Raw genomic sequence first — 23236 nt, forward strand, 5'->3', positions numbered from 1 at the left:
TGTCTGGGTTAGTGTCCCGCTCCTTGAAAGCATCAGCGTTAGCCTTTAGCTCAGTGTGGATGTTGCCTATAATCCATTGCTTCTGGTTGGGATATGTACGTACGGTCACTGTGGAGACGATGTTATCGATGCATTTATTAATGAAGCCAGTGACTGATGTGGTATACTCCTCAATACTATCGGATGAGTTCCGGAATATATTCCAGTCTCGTTAGTAAAACAGTCCTGTAGTTTAGCATCTGCTTCATTGGACTGCTTCCGTATTGAGGGCGTCACTGCTACTTCCTATTTGAGTTTTTGCTTGTGAGCAGGAGTCCGGGGGATAGAGTTATGGTCAGATTTGCCAAATGGCGGGGGAGGGAGAGCTTTGTTATGCGTCTCTGTGTGTGGAGTAAAGGTGATTTAGACATTTTTTCGCCTCTAGTTGCACAGGTTAAATGCTGGTACAAATTGTGGAAGACGGATTTCAGTGTTCCTGCATTAAAATCACCGGCCGCTAGGAGCGCTGCCTCTGGACGAGTATTATTTGCTTATGGCTTTATACAGTTTGTTGAGTGCAGTCTTAGTGCCAGCATCAGTTTGTGGTGGTAAATAGACAGCTAAAAAAAAAAATATAGATGAAAAGTGTCTTGGTAAATAGTGTGGTCTGCAGCTTATCATGAGGTATTCTACCTCTCCGGCTGGACCAGCCTGCTCCTTTTAATAGTCAAATTCAATCTACCTAATTAGTAGAGCTATGTATTGTTTGTTGGTATGTAGGGATGCACGCATTGGCCTTCAAATTAATATTGCCATATCGATATATATAATCCATCATGGACAAGAAAATATTGATTAGGGATATCAGTGCATCCCTATATGCATGGCCTTATGATGATCTGTGTTTGTGGGGGAGGGGCATTGTTTGAATGTATGTGTGTGAGAGAGAGTGTGATGGAAATAGCCCTTTGTTTGAAAGCGTGTGTGTGTTTGTGTGCCTGCCAGGGTGCACAATAAATATGGCTGTGCATCTGTGTGTTTATCAGTGTGTTCAGTCTGTGTAGTTAATCCTTAGATCATCCCCCATTCATCCTCTCATCCTCCTCACTTACACCCTAATCCCGTCATCCCTCGCTCTTTCCCCATCCCTTTATCCTTTTATCTCTATCCCGTTATCTCTCGCTCGCATCCGCTGCCTCTCTCAGCCTCTCTCAGCCCCTCGTTTACCCCTTTCCCATCACCTCTTTTGGTCCCTCTCCCTCCCTCCCTCCCTCCCTCCCTCCCTCCCTCCCTCCCTCCCTCCCTCCCTCCCTCCCTCCCTCCCTCCCTCCCTCCCTCCCTCCCTCCCTCTCTCCATCTCTCCATCTCTCTCTCTCCCCTCTGTAGTAGCCAGCCTCAGCAGATGTCTGCATACTGGCATAGACGTTTTGCAGGCAGGGCAGAAAAGGGGAGAAAAAAAACAAGAAGTGCAGGGGAACTGCTCTCCTCTCTCCCATCGAACCCCAACAGTACTGTAGTGTAGGAAATGAAAAAGCGCAATGCAGAGTAATAAATATACATGTTGTGAAGGTGTAGAATTGGGCCGTAGCAGTTTGAAGCTGTTTCCTCTCTGGGTAATGAACATGGGGAGGTGAGGGGGAGCTGCCTGCCTGCCAGCCTAACATGGGGTTGACAAGCTGCCATCCAATAAATAAATGATTAAAAAAACCTGCAATGCAGTGGGTAGCGTTACAGTGTGAAACGGAGCGTCTTCTACTCAGGGCTGCCAAACAGCAGCTCCTTCCTTCCTAACCTGTCAGTACCTAGCCAGAGAGGAGAGGGGAGGGGATGGAGAGACTGATGGAGAGGAGGGACCCAGCCAGGCTCACAGAGAGGGAAAGTTTGAAGGGGGATGGAACATGCAGAAGCCATGACCGAGCAGAGCAGGAGAGGTAGTGTGAGTGAGAAGTGACACACGTCAGAGGAAGAAGAGAAGAGACTCGAGCTGTCAGAGGAGAGAACTGACAAGGGGCAAACGGAGAAGAGGGGTAGGGAGGGGGTAGTGAGAGGGGGAAAGTGACAAGGACACAAGGCTTGCGTGGTGCTAAGGGAAGGGGGAACACTGGCGGAGAGCGAGGGAGAATTTGAATCTGTGAGAGACGTGGACAGAAGGTGCTTCCCGGCGGATGGTAACAGACCACATTCAGAGCGGAATAGAGAGAGAGGAGAGACTCTTCCTTCCCGTGCAGACAATGATGGGGCTGTACTATCCTGCGGTGTTGCCGGTGAGTTCATGTCATAGCCAGTTTTCTGTACGCTCCTATCCAGTATAGCAGGTTTAGACCTGGAACATCTAAACAACCAAATACTTTGCTCTTTTCTACACGTTTTGGAAAACTATGCAGTTGATTGGACTGATGTTTACCTAGCTAGTTTTGATAGGTTGCATAAGGCAAGGCCTCAGATTACTACATGGAGTTATACTGTTGTTTCTCTTTTACCACAAATACATGCACATAGCCTAGACATTGAGGAACGCTCAGTGTTTTGTGTAACGACTTATGTAACGTAACTTGTTTTGTATCATTTAAATATGTAGATGTGTTACTGGCAGGCAGAGGGGTTAACTGTGTACATGTTCTAATGAGCCTGCTGCCCCAACATGTTCTGTGGTCCTGTCTGTGCTTCAGGGCCCTCAAGGAGGTCCAGGCTTCTGCAAATGTCTCTGTAAATTAGCAGTGTTGAGCTGTGTGTATGTCGCACGTTGCGGCCTTGCTGACTGTACAGGACATCATGATAGTCCAGGGGGTGCGGTGGGGGGCTGTTGGAATGAGAAGGGGGTGCTACAGCAATTCTTTGTTGTCTTCCCAGCTGTCTTTGCTGTTAACCCACCCCTTTCTGAGTGAAAGCGAAACAGTTGTGACTCTTCCCCCTCAACCCTTCTCTGTTGGTACGACCCAGCCTCCCCTTTCCTCCCGCCACAATACTGGATGGGGTGCTGTGAGGTTCTGTGCTCTGGGTGCTGATTGGACAGTTAGCAGCAGGAATCTCCCCAAGTGCTTTTAACTCCAGCACATGCATTTCTAGGGCTGTGTGACTTGGAGCTCGACCCTCCCCTCTCTCCCATTTCTCTGCTGTTTCTCTTCCCTCAGGCATCAGCAGCTGTTACCTAAACATGTTTTTCTCCTCAAAGGGCACGGGCAGCCAAATGGGGGATGGGGGGGGTTCAAGTGTGAATGGATTTTAAAGGTGTCACCAATCATCCACTGTCCCATGCGATCAGAGAGAAGTGAGGTTAAGAAAATGCCTTCTTTTAGTTGGCAGATTTAAAGTGTGAGTGCGTTAGGGTTATAAATGCTGTTTGCTACCCCATCAATTTAACTTACAGCTTTGCTATTAAGCAACCAAGCAAAGTGCAAACACAGCAACCAACCATATTAATGTCAGGTTCTGAGAAATGGCGTGATGGTGGTGTATTTTGCTGCCTCTCCTCCATTACTGCAGCCACCCTGCTTGGTTTAGAGAGGGAAGGCAAGGATTGAAAGTATTTTGCGGAGCCCCACCCAAGTGTTCGCCCCCAGGGGTAAGAGACTTACCTGCTGCTTCACATTTGCACCAACCAAACTGCTGCAGAACTGACAGACAGTATTACAGCACTAATGCACTCTGAGACATCTGTCTCCACTACAGGCTTACTGCTGCTCCTCACTGCCCATCTAAACCTGCAGTACTGACAATCCAGCTGGCTCAAGGGACGTGCAGAAAAGCATTGAGCTTTGAATAGACAGCACAGCAAGTATGTTAATTTTCACACATGCACTATTGTGACTGACAGAAACAATGGCCAGTTCTGCTGCAGTGCAGTGTTGAGTCTCAGAGGCTCCTTAAGCCCCTTCCCCCACTATCGGCTGACGAAGCTGGTTCAGTTCAATGGACACATGGCGCAGCAACGTTTATTCTCTTGTCTTCTTCTGTGGGCTGAAAGAGAAGAAATCCTCACTACTGTTGGTGGCTGACTCAATCAAATATTGTGGGGCAACTTTAACAGCGATTGGGCATGGATGTTAATCCTCCCAAATACACTGATTCGTACCCCTACAGCAGGTCTTAGGGTGCTGGGTTGTTTCCCTCTGCAATTAGCTGCATAGAGCAGCGTTTCATAGAGAGACTGAAGGATTAGGAGGGAAAAGGCTAAGCGTCAGGGAGGAGGTTAGCTCCTCCACCATACCAGACATCTTTCAGAGTTTTGGGACCGTGTATGGCCACCGTGGTGTTGGTGCCCTAGTAGACGTGGCTCACGTTGGGCCGTCTGTAGGTGTATTTAATGGGGAGGCTGCTGAGGGAAGTCTTTTTAAAGGTGTCCTGTGAGACGGGACCAGCCAGGCTTTCAGAATCAGTGTGGTACGGCTGAACATCCAACTGGCCTTGCATGGTCCCTTCCTTCCACATCCTCTGATCTCTGATGTGTTTATGTAATATTGACTGAGTCAGTGAATACAGTATCCTGTACTACCAACCAGACCTTTAGAAACTCACTAACTTTTTTGTTAAGAGTCCTCTGTTAGCCTTAAATGAATTGCCATGTGCTATTTTGCTTGTGGTGCCTGTAGGGTTTAAGCCAATTAGCTGTTAATGTACCGCGGAGGGATAGGCTGTATATTATGTGTCGTGATTTTCATTGGTTGACAACCCTGAAGGAGTGACAGGGTTTCAGTACATAGGCGCCCTTACATGGAGATGGGAGGCGGCTACAGCGCTATGCTTGACTGGCTCTTGGGATCCGTGGGTCACGTTTCATAGCGGCGGTGGCTTTGACTGACTTGGGGGAGGCGGGGCGGAGGTAGAAACCCTCGTCTGGATTTCATCAAGCGAGGAGGGAGAAAGAAGGAGAGGAAAAGCATATCTATTTCTCCAGCTGCAGAAAAAGGAAGAGGAGCGTACTACTGCATTGGAGAGAGAGGGGGAAGAGGCGGCATATTTAATGCAAAGCAATGCGTCACAGTAGGCTGTAGATTAGATTAATAGTGGTCATTCAGTTATTCATTCATGATACACGGATTGGGATTAGAGTAACTAGCTGGTTAAAGAGATTACTGTAGTCTACTAACACTCTTCACTGACTGTCTACTGTACCTTGCAATTGAATTCAAATTATTTCATTACGCTGCAGTCACTGCACACATTTTAACACATGCGCTCTCGCAACGTTCGCTGAATATTTTGACCCACATTGCAAGCCCTCTCTCTCCCCCCGGTCCTCTTGGTGTATGGAAAAACCTATGGTCTCTCAGGTAACACTTCTGTACTACCGCTGTCCAGTGTGTAGAGAAAGAGGGATGCAGAGTTTAGCCTATCGTAATTCAGATGGTGCATTTCATATTGTGTTATACGTTCATGCAGAGCAGTAAATCTGAAGTTATTTTGAAAGGGTATCATGTGGTCAAATGAGATTTGTTATGCTTAGACTATTTTATATTCATTCCTGCATTGCCTTTGAACATCGCCTAGTGGCTTACTAGTGAGTTATGATATATATGATATTGTATACAAATATACATGTGAAATATTATACAATTTGACTGTACAACCCCCTCTGTCTCTTGAAATTTGTAAACAATTTGATCATTCAGTTTCCGTTTTTAAAACATGTTTTTCCACTTGATTTCATTCTTTGCTTTTTTCAACACAGAATTACTCCCTTTTATAATAGCCTCTCTCTTTTCTCTCTCTCTCTTCTCTCCCTCTCTCTCTTCTCTATCTCTTCTCTCGCTCTCTCTCGCTCTCTGCTCTGTGTGTGAAATACTGCCATTTAGGGCAGTGTTACTGTTACCTCTCAGTGAGTGTGGCAGGAATGTCCCGTTGACCAATGGGTTGAGTGCTACCAGCCCTCAGCCAGTACCTTCTCTCTACTATTTAGCTTTGTCCATCCATCAGTGGATACCAGTGAGTAGCCTAAATATCCATTCCACTACTCACATGATCGAGATACTGTACTGTTAGAAACACCTACTACACTTCCACCCCTCCCCCATCCTCTGAGCCTCCAACACAGATTTGGATTTGGTCACTGTGACTCAGATGATGGGAAGCACCCTTTACTTCCTGGTTCCAGACTTCTACATGTTTATGGATGACATGTCTTTACAGGAGGAAGGCGTCTTTGATTGCCTACATTTAACCTATTTGGAATCCTCCTTCATTTAATCATCCTCCTTTAATCATCCTCCCCGGATTTATGTGCTATTGTTATTATTAAGTTAATGACATTGCAATGAATGCAGTATGCAGTCAGCCTCATAAGCGATTCATATGGACCAGAATACGTAAGGAGAGGCTGGCGGAATATAGCAGTAGAACAGTTTTTCCATCCTGTTCTAAATTAAACCTACTTTTGTTGCACTCGTTATCTTGGAGGCACAGAACCGAGAGCTCAGTCCTCCTTATCAAGTAGAGGGGATTTAACAGTAGCCGGGACGGTTCTTTCCACTGTCGTTTCAAGATGAGAAGTCTGCAGTCTCTGGGATTAGTGAATCCTCATTTGCTTTACTGCCCCGCAACTTAGTTTCCCTGGTAATTAAAAAGGCTGTCTGGAGCCTGGGTGTCGCCTCGCCGAGGCCTGGCTGGCTGGCCGGCTGACTGACTGGCCCGTTTTAATGGTATTGGATGCTGTCATCACGCCTGGAAGGCCACGAAGCAGTTTCATGGCCCGAAACAAAATGGCGCCCCCCCATTCCTCCCTCCCCCTACAGGCTTTGCTCTTTCTGAGCACAGTTGGGGTGTTTTCGAAGTTATTACAGGATGTCCTTGAGTGTGTGACTGCAGAGTGCTATATCACAGTGTCACCATACCACAACACATAACTGACACCTTTTTTAAAATGGTGACCGGCCGGCGCTACAATCCATTACCATGCTTATCATGAAGACAGCATAGTAACAGTGCTGTGGCAATGGCCTGGAGGCGTCTCCCAACTCAACTGGTTATATGAATTCATATCAAGTGTACCTAAATAGGATAACCGTATCTGTTCACAGGGTATAACAGGTACTGATTGTTGTAAATATTCTCTGGATATGCATGTACATGAATAGTGAGCAGGCTTGTGTAGCAATGTGTGTGTGTGTGTATCAGATTTAGTGATTTGTCAATAATAGATGTGGTTGCAGTGAATATTTCATGGTAGGCTGACTGAAACGCTCTGCTGTCAGAGATATGGAGCGAGAGACCGAGTAGGAGGGAGGGTGAAATTGAAGCTGTGTTTTTAACCCTCGTTCTAGTCTCTCTCCCTGCCCCCCATCTGCACGGTACAGTACAGTAATGCCTACCAGTATTAACCCTGTCTTCTCCTCTCTGTCAGGGTTCTCAAGATTCAACGGGGGGCCAGGAGGGGCTGGTGCCCCCGCCCTTCTCAGCGTTCCCTCCACCACCCCCTCCGCAGAACGGCCTGGGGACAGAGTTTGTCGGTGCTTTGTTTGGTGCTGGTGGGCAGGGGCCTTCGGATTCAGGGGCTGGAACAAATGGCTCAGCCACCACTTCCAACATCTTACCCACCCCGGTCAGTGTTATGGTTGGTGGTGTTGTTAGGTTCACTCTGCATTTGTCCCGACAATGTTCAAGATTACTCGGTTCATTCCATTTATCAGCCTCTCCCTTTCCCTCTCTCTCCCTCCACTCTCTCTCTCCCCCAGCAGACAGAAGTGTCCCCAGGTCAGGTAGATGGAGTGGGGCAGTGTGTGGCAGTAGAATTAGCAGGAGGACTATCCGGGGCTGACTCCGCAGAGGCCAAAGGAACCCCAAAACGACTTCACGTCTCCAACATCCCCTTCCGCTTCCGAGACCCTGACCTCAGGCAGATGTTTGGGGTAAGAATCTGGGAACTTCCTTGCTGCACTTTGAGATGAGGAGTAAATCACTTTAACCCTCCTGTTGTTTAATTGATGGTTGGTGTCAGAGTGGGTGTTGAGAAGAACAAAGGGCCAGACAGTCACAAAGGAAGGAACACTCATGTCCTTTGATTTGCTCTATCATGAGAGCCACAGAGAGGTAGTTAGTGAACGAGTGAGGAAAGGAAGGCATGTAGTAACAAAGGGATAGAAAAATAGACAACAGAAGGTAGTTGCAATTTGATTGAATTTATTTTGGTACAATACTGCCTCCTAGTGTGCTGCAGGTGTAGTTCACCCCTGATTGTCAATTAATTACACAGAGTACATAATGCAAGTTGAGTTTTTGTTTGTATCCTAATTTCTTGTGTTTTGTTTATTTTCAGCAATTTGGGAAGATTATTGATGTTGAGATCATTTTCAATGAGAGGGGCTCAAAGGTGAGTGAGATGGTAAACATGTCCTCAGTCCCACCGCTGTGGACGTTATGATGAAGTGTTCACTGTGTCTCAATGATACATGTTTCACACACACTGTGTCCTACTGACCTGCACTGATAGTATAAACAACAATGTAGTATTATGGTAAAAAAAAAACTCCAGGCCACTCACTATTGAACGTCTGAAACTAGATTGAAAGTAAGTCAAAATTATAATGGACCTATATATTTTCTATTAACTGCAAATAGATTTTGAAAAGCAAATCGGTCCCATGAAAATCTGTGCGGCCCTCTGTTGAATTTCGACATTCCGTTTGCCCAACCCTTCCCTAATCAGTAACCACCGTATCAGTTCTAGAACAAACAGTACAAACCAGTGATTACAACTGTGTACCTGTTCAGTAAATGTGTAATGAAATGAGTAAAACTAGCTAAATCAAAGGGTTTTGATTTTCTATAGAACAACTGGTGTGTTTCTTCCACCCCTCTCCTTACGCTGTCTTTGTGGTGCTCCTCTTTCCCCTCTGTCTGTCTACCCCAGGGCTTTGGCTTTGTCACGTTTGAGACCAGCGCCGACGCGGAGAAAGCCCGGGAAAGGCTTCACGGCACGCTAGTGGAAGGTCGCAAGATAGAGGTAATTTAACCCATCTCCTCCTCCTCCCATCGTTCCTCTGCCTGTACACTGATTCCGCTAGCTGCCATCCTTTTCCACTGACATGCTCTGATGTGGTCTCTGCGGGTACCCCCCCAGATGGGTTGCTGCCTTTTTTCGGGGTGTTTGTCTTGTTTCCTGGTTCATTTGGGGCGGGGGGAGAGTTGAAACCTCAAGGCATGCTGGGAAGTTTTCGCTCTCTAGATCGTTTAGGTCTCGGTTCTGTCTTGCACCATTTCTTATTATAGCTTCCACTGCTTTGATTTCAAAATACAATCATCTTTCTCTGTTGCTGGAACCGCAGGACATTAGGAGAACGTGATGAGACGATGATGCATGGCCGATTGTAGCCAGGTTGATCATATCTTAGTTCCTAGTCTAGAATGTTCCTTCCCCCCCGTGCTGCAAAGTGGTAGTGACAAGCTTATGTCTCCTGGCCTCCAGCATGCAGCACAGTGCATGCTCTCCTCTCCATCTGTAAAATAACTACACCATATACTTGACATTAAGCTCCCTCCTTTCACTATCATTTCTTTAAATGAAGCTTTGGCTTGTATGTGACTGTTTCAGGGTTGGGGAGAATCTGAGAAGATGCATGTTTTTCTTTAAAATATTGTCCGTTTGCGTGCCAGTGATATCCTACCCATCTCTGAAGCAGATCTATTTTAAGCCAGGTTCTTAGCCAATCATGATTCTGCATGGGCTCCTGCCTCCTTGCTGTGGTTAACTGTGGTAGTTGTGTCCTGCATGATGGTGATGGCTGGACCTGCTTGGGTTTCATCTGTCAGCTCTCTAACGTCTGGTTCTGAATGACACCTGCATCCAATGGTCTGTAGGCCCTAAATTTCACCTTCAGTCAATCAGCAAGTTGAATGGATACTGATGGAGCCCAATGAAAACCCACATCAGTTAAACCTCTATAAATCAACAACCTATTTGTTTGGCCCTGGTGGTTCTGTAACCTCTGTCTCTGTAGTCTTTGGAGTATCTTCTTGTTTCATGCATGATCGTTATCACTTTAATTGTAAGGAAGTTTCTCTCTCTCTCTTCGCCTTTTATCATTGCTGCATGTGTGACAGTAGTTGTATTCTCTGAAGCTGTGGCCAGTCCTTTGTAATCTGCATGGGGTCAACAGGAGTATCTGTCATCAGGTTTGTCTGTGTTTGACTAGTGCATGGGATAGAACAGCCGTACAGACTAAGGGCAAATAAAGGTTGTTCTGTGTTTATACGCTCATTCAACACCGAAGGAAAAGCCCAGCATTCCTTTGAGGCAATGCTATGTGACGATTCTTCTTTCTCCTAGAAGTTGTTTGCAACCCTAGTTTAGTCATTGGTCATATAATTTCATATTTTTTTTTTTTTTACTGGCCGTTATTCTAACAAATGTGAAGATGCTAATTAAAAACTGGCTAAGCTTAGAGGCAATGTTCAGACATGGGGAATGTTTAGATGTTTTAATGGCCCCGTACTAGGCTAGGCTTAGATTACACATTGTTTTGCTTAAAATACTATCATGGTATGTCATTCAGTTTCCTAACACATTGTTTTGCTTAGGAAACTCTGAAAGATATACCATGGTAGTATTTTACCAGATTGTTTTTGAAATCACGAGTGTGAATATTCTGTTTGCTATCCTTTTGCATGGGATTTATTGGAAGTATGTGTGCATGATAATACTATGGTGTTGTAACATGGCTGTCACTGCAGCACTAGTGCGGAGAGTCTGGGATTTCTTGCATGTCTTTTATATCAGCTATTTTGTTTAGACTAGATGATGTTGGTGATAGTGATGTGGACTTTTGGTTGTTTAGCATGACATCTTCTCAAAGTTGAAAATGCCTTACTACTTTTATGAAGGTCTGTTTATCCATAAAACGAGAAAAGGCAATAGTTGTTGATTGGATTCAATCATTTATTTCATGTTGTTGACTAAAGTCTGTCCGTGCATGGGAATCTGTAGCGATTGTTCTCCTAGCTAGTCAGTTTGGAATCCTAAGTGTGCATGGCTGTTGGTTCTACACAGAGTGTAGTATTGATCTCTGCACAGGCTTATTCTATTACATCGAAGTGTACTTCTTTTTGTCTGGAATAAAACTCTGCGCTTTGAAGAAGTCAGTTTCCCGTGCGCGTCCAATGTACCCATGTAAGTGGTCCAATTCACTTGTCTTCCTGCTGTTTGTGTCTCCACTCCGCACTACTGTGTGTGTCTGTCTGCACACACACCATGCATCTCCTCCATCAGTCTCTCTGTGTCCTCCTCATATCGAAGGGTATTCCACAAAAAGCACTCTAACTAAAGACATTGACATCACCACCCATAGACCAGGGCTCTCCAACCCTGTTCCTGGAGAGCTACCCTCCTGTAGGTTTTCACTCCAACCCTGTTCCTGGAGAGCTACCCTCCTGTAGGTTTTCACTCCAACCCTGTTCCTGGAGAGCTACCCTCCTGTAGGTTTTCACTCCAACCCCAGTTGCGACGTACCTGATTCAGCTTTTCAACCAGCTAATTATTAGAATCGAGCGTGCTAGATAACCTACAGGACGGTAGTTCTCCAGGAACAGGGTTGGAGTGATAACCTACAGGACGGTAGTTCTCCAGGAACAGGGTTGGAGTGAAAACCTACAGGACGGTAGTTCTCCAGGAACAGGGTTGGAGTGATAACCTACAGGACGGTAGTTCTCCAGGAACAGGGTTGGAGTGAAAACCTACAGGACGGTAGTTCTCCAGGAACAGGGTTGGAGTGATAACCTACAGGACGGTAGTTCTCCAGGAACAGGGTTGGAGTGAAAACCTACAGGACGGTAGTTCTCCAGGAACAGGGTTGGAGTGAAAACCTACAGGACGGTAGTTCTCCAGGAACAGGGTTGGAGTGAAAACCTACAGGACGGTAGTTCTCCAGGAACAGGGTTGGAGTGAAAACCTACAGGACGGTAGTTCTCCAGGAACAGGGTTGGAGTGAAAACCTACAGGACGGTAGTTCTCCAGGAACAGGGTTGGAGTGAAAACCTACAGGACGGTAGTTCTCCAGGAACAGGGTTGGAGTGAAAACCTACAGGACGGTAGTTCTCCAGGAACAGGGTTGGAGTGAAAACCTACAGGACGGTAGTTCTCCAGGAACAGGGTTGGAGTGAAAACCTACAGGACGGTAGTTCTCCAGGAACAGGGTTGGAGTGAAAACCTACAGGACGGTAGTTCTCCAGGAACAGGGTTGGAGTGATAACCTACAGGACGGTAGTTCTCCAGGAACAGGGTTGGAGTGATAACCTACAGGACGGTAGTTCTCCAGGAACAGGGTTGGAGTGATAACCTACAGGACGGTAGTTCTCCAGGAACAGGGTTGGAGTGAAAACCTACAGGACGGTAGTTCTCCAGGAACAGGGTTGGAGTGAAAACCTACAGGACGGTAGTTCTCCAGGAACAGGGTTGGAGTGATAACCTACAGGACGGTAGTTCTCCAGGAACAGGGTTGGAGTGAAAACCTACAGGACGGTAGTTCTCCAGGAACAGGGTTGGAGTGATAACCTACAGGACGGTAGTTCTCCAGGAACAGGGTTGGAGTGATAACCTACAGGACGGTAGTTCTCCAGGAACAGGGTTGGAGTGAAAACCTACAGGACGGTAGCTCTCCAGGAACAGGGTTGGAGTGATAACCTACAGGACGGTAGTTCTCCAGGAACAGGGTTGGAGTGATAACCTACAGGACGGTAGTTCTCCAGGAACAGGGTTGGAGTGAAAACCTACAGGAGGGTAGTTCTCCAGGAACAGGGTTGGAGTGATAACCTACAGGACGGTAGTTCTCCAGGAACAGGGTTGGAGTGAAAACCTACAGGAGGGTAGCTCTCCAGGAACAGGGTTGGAGTGATAACCTACAGGACGGTAGTTCTCCAGGAACAGGGTTGGAGTGAAAACCTACAGGACGGTAGTTCTCCAGGAACAGGGTTGGAGTGATAACCTACAGGAGGGTAGCTCTCCAGGAACAGGGTTGGAGTGAAAACCTACAGGAGGGTAGTTCTCCAGGAACAGGGTTGGAGTGATAACCTACAGGACGGTAGTTCTCCAGGAACAGGGTTGGAGTGAAAACCTACAGGAGGGTAGCTCTCCAGGAACAGGGTTGGAGTGATAACCTACAGGACGGTAGTTCTCCAGGAACAGGGTTGGAGTGAAAACCTACAGGACGGTAGTTCTCCAGGAACAGGGTTGGAGTGATAACCTACAGGACGGTAGTTCTCCAGGAACAGGGTTGGAGTGAAAACCTACAGGACGGTAGTTCTCCAGGAACAGGGTTGGAGTGATAACCTACAGGAGGGTAGCTCTCCAGGAACAGGGTTGGAGTGATAACCTACAGGACGGTAGTTCTCCAGGAACAGGGTTGGAGTGATAACCTACAGGACGGTAGTTCTCCAGGAACAGGGTTGGAGTGAAAACCTACAGGACGGTAGTTCTCCAGGAACAGGGTTGGAGAGCCCTCCCATAGACGCTTAATCAATTTCCTGGCAGTGACAATTATATGCCATCAAGCAACTCATCACACTGATGTTTTGAAAGTGACATTTAAGACATTTGACTGTGGGATACCCCAACATTTGACGGATAAAGCCCTTTAAGTCTTGTCACCGTGCTGTCACACCACATTTCCCACCCTGAACTACTGTAGTTGTAACAGCGTATTGAACATGTAGGTGTGTCTCTCTCACCGTGAAGCATGCCGCTCTTGTTGATGTGTTGGTGTGATGGGAAGGGATTGCTCCGTGGCGCAGAGTTTTAGACAGACATTAGATGCAGTAGAATAGGAAGGTGCAGTCTATCACCCCAGTAGTGGTGGTAATGAGAACGAGCGACGTCTCGTCTCCTGGTGCTCTTGAGTCTGCATGCATCTCATCAGACACAGGGTCGCAGAGAGGAGAGCTCCTCACTCAGAGAGCAACCATGTCACCACTGCATGAGCCTGAGTCTCTGACTAAAGAGAGAGCTGGGTGTGATAAGGACTACCTTACTGGGACTGTTCATCTGATCCTGCATGGCTGATCCGTTCTCATTCAGTGATAGATGTACGCTACACTACTGCAGGTGGCAAACTGCTCACAGCCTCCATTTGAAACAGTTCTATGAGTCTTTTAAAGAAAAGGGCCATGTTCTTCAAGAAAACCAATCAGACTTGCTGTTTAATCCTGACATTCCACCTCGGTGTCAACCTAATTGAAAAGGCATTGATTTGAATCCTTTTCAACACGAGCTCTTTTACTTGAGCTTTAGATTTGAATTGGCTCAAATCAAAAGAAGACTGTGATCACTCTGCTCCCCAGAACTGTATTACTGCTCTAAATGGGCTGTTTGTGATAAACTGGGCTTAGCTTTGGATTTAGTCATGGTTGTTGCTTGTTTCAGATACTTTGCATGATTGACAGAGAGAAAGAGGTGAACTTGTGAATGGATTGGTGTGGTTGTGTGTGTTTATGTGAGAGGAGGGCAAACAAGGAGTATGAACTGTTCCCTTTCCACTCCTCTCTCTTTCTCCCAGACCACAGGCTGCTCCATCTCTCTCTCTCTCCTTCACTCTCTCTCTCTCCTTCACTCTCTCTCTCTCCTTCACTCTCCCATTCTCTCCAAGCCAGTCAAGTTTGTCTTCCTTTGTTTCTCCACTGTTATGTCTGTCCCTGTGTGACACTCCCCAGTCCTCACCCTCTTGTCTTGTATATGTGCACCTGTGTGTGTAATATCTCTCATTGTATTTCCTTTCACATGTTATATTTTCATCTTTAGTCCCTTACCCCATCCTTCTCTCTTTTTATCTCTTTTTTTTTCGAAAGTTATTTTGTGGTGATTCATGGCGGAACTAAATGTTCCAAAGTCATTTCTTTATATAATTACCCCCCTCTACAGATCAAAATATGAATCCTGCCAACGTCGCTTTTACTAAGAATCATTTTACGCTACAATTCACTTAAGTATTTTAACTGCCACTCTTGACTGTGGGAGACCTATGTTCAGACGGCATTAAGCCAATCTCTTAATACAAAAGTGGTCGACCTGGTTTTTGTGTCCCTTACTCCTCTCTTATGACCACTTTAATTTGCATACATTGAAAGAAGCACCCCTCCAGTCCGTCTGTCTCTCTAGAAATGGAAAGACCTTCATGCATTGAGCAGAAAGTCATTTTGGTTGATTTTTCTCTCTCTCAAAAACTGTATCACTGCTTTCAACTATTATCCCCATTTTATTTCACATTGGGGGGATTTTAATTTTAATTTATTGGGTTGTTTGTTGGTTTATTTATTTGTTATTATATTTTTTCTGTTTCCCTGATGACTTCTGTGTGTTGTCAGTCTCCACGGTAACCACTCGCGTGTCCTCACGCTGTTTCTTCGGCAATGGTAAGTTGTGTATAAATGACATAATCGCTGATCTGACCCCCACCCCTCCCTTGAAAAAGGCAGTAGATGCGAAATCACACATTGTTTTGAATATTCCTAAAGGAACCGTTGATTTGGTAGTTCCAATCTGTTAATTAGCTTAGTGGCAGTAGATGCTGGGAGCAAGATGTACAGTAGTTGCATGCTTTAGTTATGTCCACAGCATATTTGTATTGTATCTTACAAATCAATTTGAAGTATGGTAGCCTAGCATTGTTCTGATCTCCCAGCTATCCAGAGTATAAGTCCCTTTTATGATGGGGCCTGTATTGATAGGGAAGGTAGCAGTGACGAGGCACACACACACACACACACACACATAGACAGACAGACACACAGCCCATTGACAGCCTGGTCCAACTAGTAATAATAATGGATCCACCCCCCCTCCCCTCCTCTCATTAACACCTCCCCGGAATGTCCAAGTTTAATCATCCTCCTCTTTGCAATGACATGGCTTACCAGAACCCATTTGATTAATACTTCATTGTATGTATATTTTTCCTAATTAATTGTTATCCCCAGTAATGACAATAACCCATGGCTCTCTGGGAGGCTCCTGTTCAATTGTGTTATCATTCCTTCAGCTGCTTCAGTCAATGTTAGTTAAGGGGAAAATAAATCTGTCATTATTCTTTTGAGGATAACTTTTGTTTGTCTCCGGTATTGGATGGGTTTCAGATTCATGGGAGGGCCTGTGTAAAGGTGCAATATGCAGAAATCGCTTTGCCATTTCCTGGTTGCTGAAATTCTAATAGTTAGCCTAATTTCTGTTTATGTTACAAACAAGTGACCTATAGTGTAGAGAGTCATTGTACCATTTAAACCGCTGTGTAATATATTTTCAATAACGGAAAAATATTGTATTTTCAGCTGTTTGAAGTAGAGGTCGACCGATTATGATTTTTCACCGCCGATACCGATTATTGGTGGCCCCAAAAAAGAGACGATACCGATTAATCGGCCGATTTTTATGTATATATATTTGTAATAATGACAATTACAACAATACTGAATGAACACTTTTTTATTTTAACTCCAATCCGGAAACTATAATTTCGAAAACAAAATGTTTATTCTTTCAGTGAAATACGGAATCGTTGCGTATTTTATCGAACGGGTGGCAACCCTAAGTCTAAATATTGCTGTTACATTGCACAACCTTCAATGTTATGTCATAATTATGTAAAATACTGGCAAATTAATTACGGTCTTCACACAGTTCGTAACGAGCCAGGCGGCCCAAACTGTTGCATATACCCTGACTCTGCTTGCACTGAATGCAAGAGAAGTAACACAATTTCCCTAGTTAATATTGCCTGCTAACATGAATTTATTTTAACTAAATATACTTCTGTGTATTGATTTTAAGAAAGGCATTGATGTTTATGGTTAGGTACATTTGTCAAACGATTGTGCTTTTTTCGCGAATATGCTTTTGTTAAATCATCACCCGTTTGGCGAAGTTGAAGTAGGCTGTGATTCGATGATAAATTAACAGGCACCACATTCATTACATGCAACACAGGACAAGCTAGTTAACCTAGTAATATCATCAACCATGTGTAGTTAACTAGTGATTATGTGAAGCTTGATTGTTTTTTATAAGAAAGTTTAATGCTGGTTAGCAACTTACCTTGGCTCCTTGCAGCCACAAGGTCCTTTTGACAGGTGGTCAGCCTGCCACGCAGTTTCCTCATGGATTGCAATGTAATCGGCCATAATCGGCATCCAAAAAGGCCGATTACCGATTGTTATGAAAACTTGAAGTCGTCCCTAATTAATCGGCATGGCCGATTTAATCGGTCGACCTCTAATTTGAAGCTGGTGTAGAAAAATTAAAGTAAAGACTCAAACTAAGCTTAAGAACGGGAAGCATAGAAATGATGCACATGGAACAGATCTACCGTTTCTTAGACCTGCTTTCATTGAGAATGACAGATCCATAACTCACATTTCTATGTGAATTTGGCCGGGTCGCCCACAAAGTTACATATTGCAGTTGGACATGCTTAGAACACAGCATTGATCCTACAACATGGTGTGTTTTTCCATAGATATCCTATTCAATTACTAGAGGGGCTATTTCATAAGCCCTCAAAGTTCCAGAATGGGGTTAAAATGGCACCCATATTGGTCAGGGAGAAATCCAAACCAGGCTAATTGGAATGAATGGCTAAGGCATAATCCAGATTTTACTTATGCAGGAAAATTAAAGTAATGCATGTGATATATCACAAATTGTGTAATCGAATTATTGTCAACCTCAAATATTGTGATATAATTATAAATACAGTTTAAAGGTTTATACTAATTTTCCGTATAAATAGCCTCTAAAATATATGTATGTAAGTTGAGTGCCATTATATGATATAATAGCAGTACTTGTTGTATTTCCAACTTGTCTAAGTCCTATCATCAACTGATTTCAGCCAATGTATGGCTGTGGATTGACTGCATTGTTCGAATGGAATGTTGGCATATTGGCAGTTAATAAAAAAAAAAAAAGTTTTTTAAAATAAAATCATTCCTCTAAAACTGGCTGGCTTGCTAGCTAACAAACATACATGGCAGATACATTCTTCAAATTCATTACTTTATATCAGGGATGGGCACCATGGGGTGTAGATAAAATGTTGCTGTTTTAAAGCTAGTTTACTGCAATTCCAAAAAATGTGCCGTGGGGTGGAGAGAAGATTTTTCCAATTTTAGAACTAATTTCATGCAATTTTTTTGTTTGTTTTAGAGTTAATTACATGCAATTCTACAAATTTTTCCATAAGGTGGAGAGCGATGTTTCCAGTTTTTAATATAATATCTGTGAGACTAACTAACAAAATTAATGGGGGCCCCCGGGCTCTAATTCGACCTTGATTACTAGAAGTTTGGATAACTGGCTGCTAGACTAACTTTCCAATCTAAAAAAATGTTAGCTGACATGGGCTAATTTGACTGACATAAGATGAAAACAGTTGACAACATTTTGAAATTGCACCTTGTGTATTCTGCTTCGCAATAGTAAGTTCGCCCCCCCAAAAAAAAATATCCGAGGGGCTTCAAAAAAGGGGGCTGTTTCCCAGCCCAAAAAAGCCACCAGTTTCCCAGCCCTGTTTTACATTATCTTATCACAGCACTGGCAAACCATAGTTGACCAACTCCCTGACCAAAATGGCTGACCTTTATCCAATCATAAAAATATTAATGTCAATTCTAGTATTCTAATTCCTAATTCTATGTGTTTTTCTGTGTTCTAAATGTGAAAGTGTACTGCACTAAAGTGTATATGCTTATGTATTTCACATTTTGAAACTTCAGGGAGAATCACTCATGGAAGCCGATAGATTAACACAGGGGCATAAGCATTTGTGGGGTGGACACAGGCCCACCCACTGGGGAGCCAGGCCCTGCCAGACCCACCCAATCAGATTGGATTGGTCCTGTTGGCCAAACCAAATTTCTGCAGGCCCACCCACCAATTTCTGTCTACGCCCCTGCATTAACAAAAGGTACAAGATTTATGTCCATTCAGCAGTCATCATAAGTATATCTGTTACAGGAGTAGGTGAAATTGTAATTGTTTAGAAAAGATATCTCATCCATCTGTCCATATTTTCTCTTCACAATGATAAGCAGCGTTAATAGTGTTGCTCTTAAAGTTTGAGGATTTTTGAAGTTCAAATTGCGAGCAGCAGCAGGGAATCTTATTGAATGCACTTACATTTACATTTAAGTCATTTAGCAGACGCTCTTATCCAGAGCGACTTACAAATTGGTGCATTCACCTTATAATATCCAGTGGAACAACCACTTTACAATAGTGCATCTAAATCTTTTAAGGGGGGGGGTTAGAAGGATTACTTTATCCTATCCCAGGTATTCCTTGAAGAGGTGGGGTTTCAGGTGTCTCCGGAAGGTGGTGATTGACTCCGCTGTCCTGGCGTCGTGAGGGAGCTTGTTCCACCATTGGGGTGCCAGAGCAGCGAACAGTTTTGACTGGGCTGAGCGGGAACTGTGCTTCCTCAGAGGTAGGGAGGCGAGCAGGCCAGAGGTGGATGAACGGAGTGCCCTTGTTTGGGTGTAGGGCCTGATCAGAGCCTGAAGGTACGGAGGTGCCGTTCCCCCTCACCGTTCCCCTCACGTTCCCCTCAATAAAGTTTATAACAGCAATAACTCACCTCTGCAGTGAGTGTAGTAATGGGATTAACAACCAGGAGTTAAAAGCACACAGAGATTCATTCTGTTCTGTGAATTCCTTTGTGGAGTAGCCTGAAAAGATAAGGGGTTTAAGCAACTGTATATAAACACATTGGGTTTAACTGGGTGATCCTTTGGTCTGTCTTTTGCTGTCCTTTTAACTTCTCTTTGGTTTGGTTTTCCTTTATTGAATGGTGTGTGTATTAGTTTGTGTACTGGTCTTAGTTTGTGACACACAGTAATAATGCCTGGCAGTGTCTCATGTATTATTTGATTTCTCTCTTTTTTTGGGGTATGAGGATTGCTCTTCTCCTCTCTCTTCCCTCCATCCTTTGGTGCTCTGTCTCTCTATCCCTCCACATATAACTTAGTGAGATTTTTGGGAGAATGGTCACAGAATCTAATTGCTTTTTTTGAATGACGCACCTTGGTATTTGTTATTTTTGTTTTTGAGAAAATAATTGTTGATTTTTGTTGTTGCTTATCTAGACGATGTCTCTCTCCCTTACACCATCTTTGTGTTTCCCTGTTTCTGTATGTGGACTGGCTCTGTATCTATCTATCTATCTCTCTCTCTTTCACCTGCATCCCTCTCCTGAACTCCTTACCTGTCCCATCTGTCTCTGAATGTGTTTGATATGGGAGTGCTGCGATTGTTTTGATTGGTCTCTATGCTGCATCCGACGCTTGCTGATTTGGCTGAATTATATTTTTTTGGTTCTTTATTCTCACTCTTGGTCATGTGATGCACCCATATTTGGCTGCGTATAATTTCTGTCTTTATAAAATTATTAATTTTGTCCAACAAATGTTTTTTGCACCCCTCTCCCCCCCCCCCCCCCCCCCCTTTTTATGTATTGATGTTGATTTCTTTTTAGGTTAACCCCAACAAGTTTGGTTTAATTTGGGGGTGGTTTGGGTTATTTTGGCCCAGTTCTATTGGTACTGCTGTGGGCTTATGTCCTAAGTTGAGGGGTGGGGTGGGATGGATGGGGTTGAATGTTTATTATAAACCCATGCAGATGTGTTTCTCACTGGTCTCTGTTTGATTTGCATGTCTACCTCTCTGTGAGATTGATCAAATTGCATTACCTCCCCTGGCATTGACACACCACTAACTATACATAAGGAAATGGATCATTGCCCAGTTATCACACCCAAAATAGAGGTTTATAAATGACCCAGATATGAATGCTGTGATATAAAAAGATTATCAGCATTAATCTGATTCATTAGGCTGATTTTATTCGTTTTATTTTAGTGTCTTCACTCACAGGGACAATTATGTCAGCTAATTGAATCACTCAAGGCTGACCATCTCATTTGCAATGAAGGAAAATGAGGTAATTCTCATTTCCATTTGAATGAGGGCTGCAGTGATAGAGTATGACTAGTGGGGTGTTGAAGGTGGCTGAATCCATAATGGATTTCTAAGTGGAACTTCGTCACATAGAACTCTCAAAGCTCTCCAATTGGCCAATAGGTCATTAGTAGCTCACAACAAAGTTTGACATGGCGCGACGGCACACTCAAACTGTGAAATTGCACGACAACAGTCATTCTCATAAACCCCATCAAAGGAGATGGAAAAAGATTAAGGGAGCCTAGTATGGCTCTTTGAAGTTCAGTGAGGGGATTAGCCTAACTAGCAGCCATCTTGATTCAACAGCCGGGCGCAGCACTAGACAGAAATACCCGTCTTTGTTCACACACCTGCATACTGCAAACACATTATTATTCTCCTATCTTCTCCCAGCTCTTCTCCTTATCTTATCTCTCTTCTTTTCTTCTCTTACCTATAAATCTCTCTCTTCCTCTCACCGCTGGGCTCAACCACTGGCCCTCCGTGTAGCTAGTTGTCTCCACAAGGAATCATCGATTACACTCCTCTTGGGCAGAACACTTTAATTGCATGACTAAGATTCCCCCTAATAATCCTCCACCCACTCATGTACACACGCGCACACAAACACCGTAAGGGAGAGCAGAGACTACTTCATCATAACCGATGTTGTCAGCTGTCGTATAACTGGCTAGGGAGGAGGTAACGATGTGATGCATCAAACCCACCACCATATTGATGTGAATGATCCAGCGATGGTGAATGGGAGCAGACTGTAACTGTGGCCTCCCTGTATGTGTACACACAATCACCATTTTCTTGGCAAATGATCTGATGGTCTTAGACAGCAGGAGTGTTATTACCATTGTATTATTCACACATTCATAGTTAGATATGGTTTGTTTTATGAATATCTATCACGTGTAAATGTCTAATATTGGTCCACTTGTGTGTTTCCTCAATTGAATAGAACGGGCCAAACGTTGTGCTCACTGTCCCTCCTCCCACTCCCCAGGTTAACAATGCCACGGCCAGGGTGATGACCAATAAGAAGATGGTCAGCCCCTACCCCAACGGAGAGGCCCTTAGCACCCTGCCATATGGTAACCAGATGCAAACCACTCCATTAGCCTCATTATGATCCCTAACTAACTGTTAGTCAGCTGCCCATCTCCCTGTGGAACCCCTATCTATATGAAACCCTCCTGTTTCTGCCTCCTCTCTGCTTCTCAGCAGGATGGAAGCTAAGCCCAATGGTGCAGGCCATGTACGGACCAGAGCTCTATGCAGGTAAACCTCGTCTTCCTCTTAGATTGCATGCCCTTCATTTCACCCAAATCTGTCTTCATTTAAGCATCCCTAATTCATAGTGCCCCCAGGCATTGGACGTTCATACCCTCTCTCTCCTTCCCTCTCCCTCAGTTCCAGGGTTCCCCTACCCGTCTGCGGCAGCGGCAGCCTCCACGGCAGCTGCGTTCCGTGGTGCCCACCTTAGGGGCCGGGGAAGGCCAGTGTACAGCGCGGTGCGTGCGGCGGTGCCGCAGCCTGCCCTCCCTGCCTACCCTGGGTAAGGGATTCAACTACAGAATCCATCCTCTGAACGGACACACTTAACATGACATTTATATACGTTCCTTCAGTAAATTCAGTAGTTTACTATAAATACCAATACATGTAATGTCATTAGTTTGGTAGTATAGACACAAACTCCCTCTGAGCAGAACAATAATTTGATCCTCTGCGTCACACTGCACACAAAGACCAGACACATTTTCTTTCTATTTTTCTATGTTCCAGTAATTCCACTAGATTGACTCACAGAGAAACTGTACTGTGTTGCATGTTGCTGGGCTGTGCCAATTGGTTAATGGGGATGCAACTGCTGTGATATTCTGGATTATATTTGAAACTAGTGCTGCAGGAAATGCCTCTTCCATATTTAATCCACTACTGCCTGACTTCAAACAAACAACTGGCTGACTTGTCCTCAGTCTGTCCAGGACCTTATCCTCTTCAATGTAAATGGCCTCCATTCCCTCTCCCTGGGGGATGCTGATAGAGGATGGTACCCTATAATACAGTCATGTTTATAATACCACTTGGTTCAGCAGTAATGGAACAAATAAATGGTAGTCTATTTCCTCTGCATGCTGCATGTGTGTGAAATAACTGTTCTATCTCTCTCCTTGTGCGTTCACGTTTCCCCTCAATCATCTCCCTGTTTACTTTCCTCCACACTGGCTTTCATTCCTGCCACTCTGGTCTTGGACCATCTCACTGTACACACCTACCCTTCCATCTCCACTGCTCCTGTTCCTCCCATCTCACTGTACACACCTACCCTTCCATCTCCAC

General features: G+C 44.6%; 1 protein-coding gene across 6 annotated transcripts in view; it reads left to right on the forward strand.

Annotated features, from left to right (window-relative positions):
- LOC106601175 (RNA binding protein fox-1 homolog 2) overlaps positions 1–23236 on the forward strand; it is a 45857-nt gene that overhangs the window by 16909 nt on the left and 5712 nt on the right. For 4 of the 6 annotated variants that reach the window (XM_082971421.1, XM_045715165.2, XM_045715166.2 and 1 more), the window contains exons 3-9: positions 7316–7525; positions 7647–7820; positions 8228–8281; positions 8822–8914; positions 21897–21984; positions 22115–22171; positions 22304–22448. In XM_082971421.1, coding sequence (XP_082827547.1) covers positions 7316–7525; positions 7647–7820; positions 8228–8281; positions 8822–8914; positions 21897–21984; positions 22115–22171; positions 22304–22448 — 821 coding nt within the window. The remainder of the gene's footprint in view (positions 1–7315; positions 7526–7646; positions 7821–8227; positions 8282–8821; positions 8915–21896; positions 21985–22114; positions 22172–22303; positions 22449–23236) is intronic. The other 2 variants (XM_082971420.1, XM_045715164.2) reach the window with 1 other exon arrangement.

Source organism: Salmo salar, chromosome 03 (genome assembly GCF_965601325.2).
Source record: "Salmo salar chromosome 03, fSalSal1, whole genome shotgun sequence".
In the NCBI taxonomy this organism is placed as follows: domain Eukaryota; kingdom Metazoa; phylum Chordata; class Actinopteri; order Salmoniformes; family Salmonidae; genus Salmo; species Salmo salar.